General features: G+C 31.6%; 1 protein-coding gene across 1 annotated transcript in view; it reads left to right on the forward strand.

Annotated features, from left to right (window-relative positions):
• Positions 1-1603, forward strand: part of LOC106473149 (nibrin-like) — a 58907-nt gene that overhangs the window by 18322 nt on the left and 38982 nt on the right. Inside the window, exon 3 of the mRNA XM_013933830.2 lies at positions 702-835. Within this exon, the coding sequence (XP_013789284.1) occupies positions 702-835 (134 nt within the window). The remainder of the gene's footprint in view (positions 1-701; positions 836-1603) is intronic.

Here is a 1603-nt window from a genome sequence, read left to right on the forward strand (position 1 = left end):
AAGCCCTGTGACAAAAAACTATTGGGCACAGTGGGACCATTTGAAGCTTCAAGATGGTATTTTTGTCCAGAGATGGGAAACTGCAGATGAGAAAGTGGCAACCTGGCTACACTATCTAATATTTCAAATTAATAACTTGAACATAAACTTTATCTCAAAAGTTTAAAACTATAACAAAGTTCTTCATAAACAACATTTGCGGTTTGCTGTCTATCTACTAACAAATAAAGATTTAGAGGTGATTCCACCCTTAATTGAACACCTTACATCTCATTAAGTATGAGAAAAGCATGGTTGTTTGAGAAACAATCCAGCAACTTTCATACTTTGACCTTGAATCCCTTTAGAATATTCAACATTGCCTAAAGCATCAACCTGCCAAGATTGTTTAAGATTGACTTAATGGGCTGGGAGTATTGAACCAATAGGCTTTACAAAATAGAAATAGGGTTAAGTTCAATTTTGACCACCTTAGGACATTCCCTATTGTCCCTATTATTTACATACACATTTTCGTTGAGATTGTCCCAATAGGCCAAGAATTTTTATAAAGCCTAAAACAATTAAAAACAAACTTAATTGTATTTCAAATATTCTTTTATATAGGAGAATAACATTCTTCATCCTCTTAATTGTAAATCATTATGTTTGTTGAAAGGGTTATCAAATAGAAATATTGCTAATAGTGACTTATTTCATAGGTACCTGTTATAGGCTGTTTGTTGGAAAGGTCCACACTGTTGGACGTAAGGGTACTGACCTGTTGATACTGAATGACCTGTCAATCAGCCGTAAACATGCCGTCTTGTTGGTTTCACATTCTGAAGCAAGTTTGGTAAGAGTTTTAGGTTTTAATTTCTCAGACTTTATATATTTTTGAATATTCAGTGTCGTATGCAGTTATAAAATATAATGGAAATTTGACCACATTACTCAATATTTTAATTGTGAATTGGTATAAATTGCCATTTGAATAAAGGAAGTTCACAATAAATAAAATATTTAACTCATTTTAAATTATTCCTCTTTTTTTTGTTTATAAAGAATCTATTTTGATCATTTTCTTTTGTTAAGAGAAACTAATCTTTATGCATGATGTATTAAAGAAGACTGTATGTAATAAATATTGTCCTGTGACCTCCATAGATGATATGTGATTGACTTTCATTGTGTTAGATAATGTGTTAACTATAGTAACATGATGTTTAATAAACAGCTGGAATGAACTAACACAATGAAAGTCAATCATCCTTGAAAACCAGAACCACTCGTTACTATAGTTAACACATTACAGCTGCAATGAACATATTAAACATCATGCTACTATAATTCATACATTATCTAACACAATGAAAGTCAATCATCCTTGAAAACCAGAACCACATGGCTGCAATGAACATATTAAACATCATGTTACTATAGTTAACACATTATCTAACACAATGAAAGTCAATCATCCTTGAAAACCAGAACCACACGGCTGCAATGAACATATTAAACATCATGTTACTATAGTTAACACAATGAAAGTCAATCATCCTTGAAAACCAGAACCACACGGCTGCAATGAACATATCAAACATCATTGTGTTTTAATAAAGGT

Source organism: Limulus polyphemus, unplaced genomic scaffold (assembly GCF_000517525.1).
Source record: "Limulus polyphemus unplaced genomic scaffold, Limulus_polyphemus-2.1.2 Scaffold5930, whole genome shotgun sequence".
NCBI classification, from domain to species: domain Eukaryota; kingdom Metazoa; phylum Arthropoda; class Merostomata; order Xiphosura; family Limulidae; genus Limulus; species Limulus polyphemus.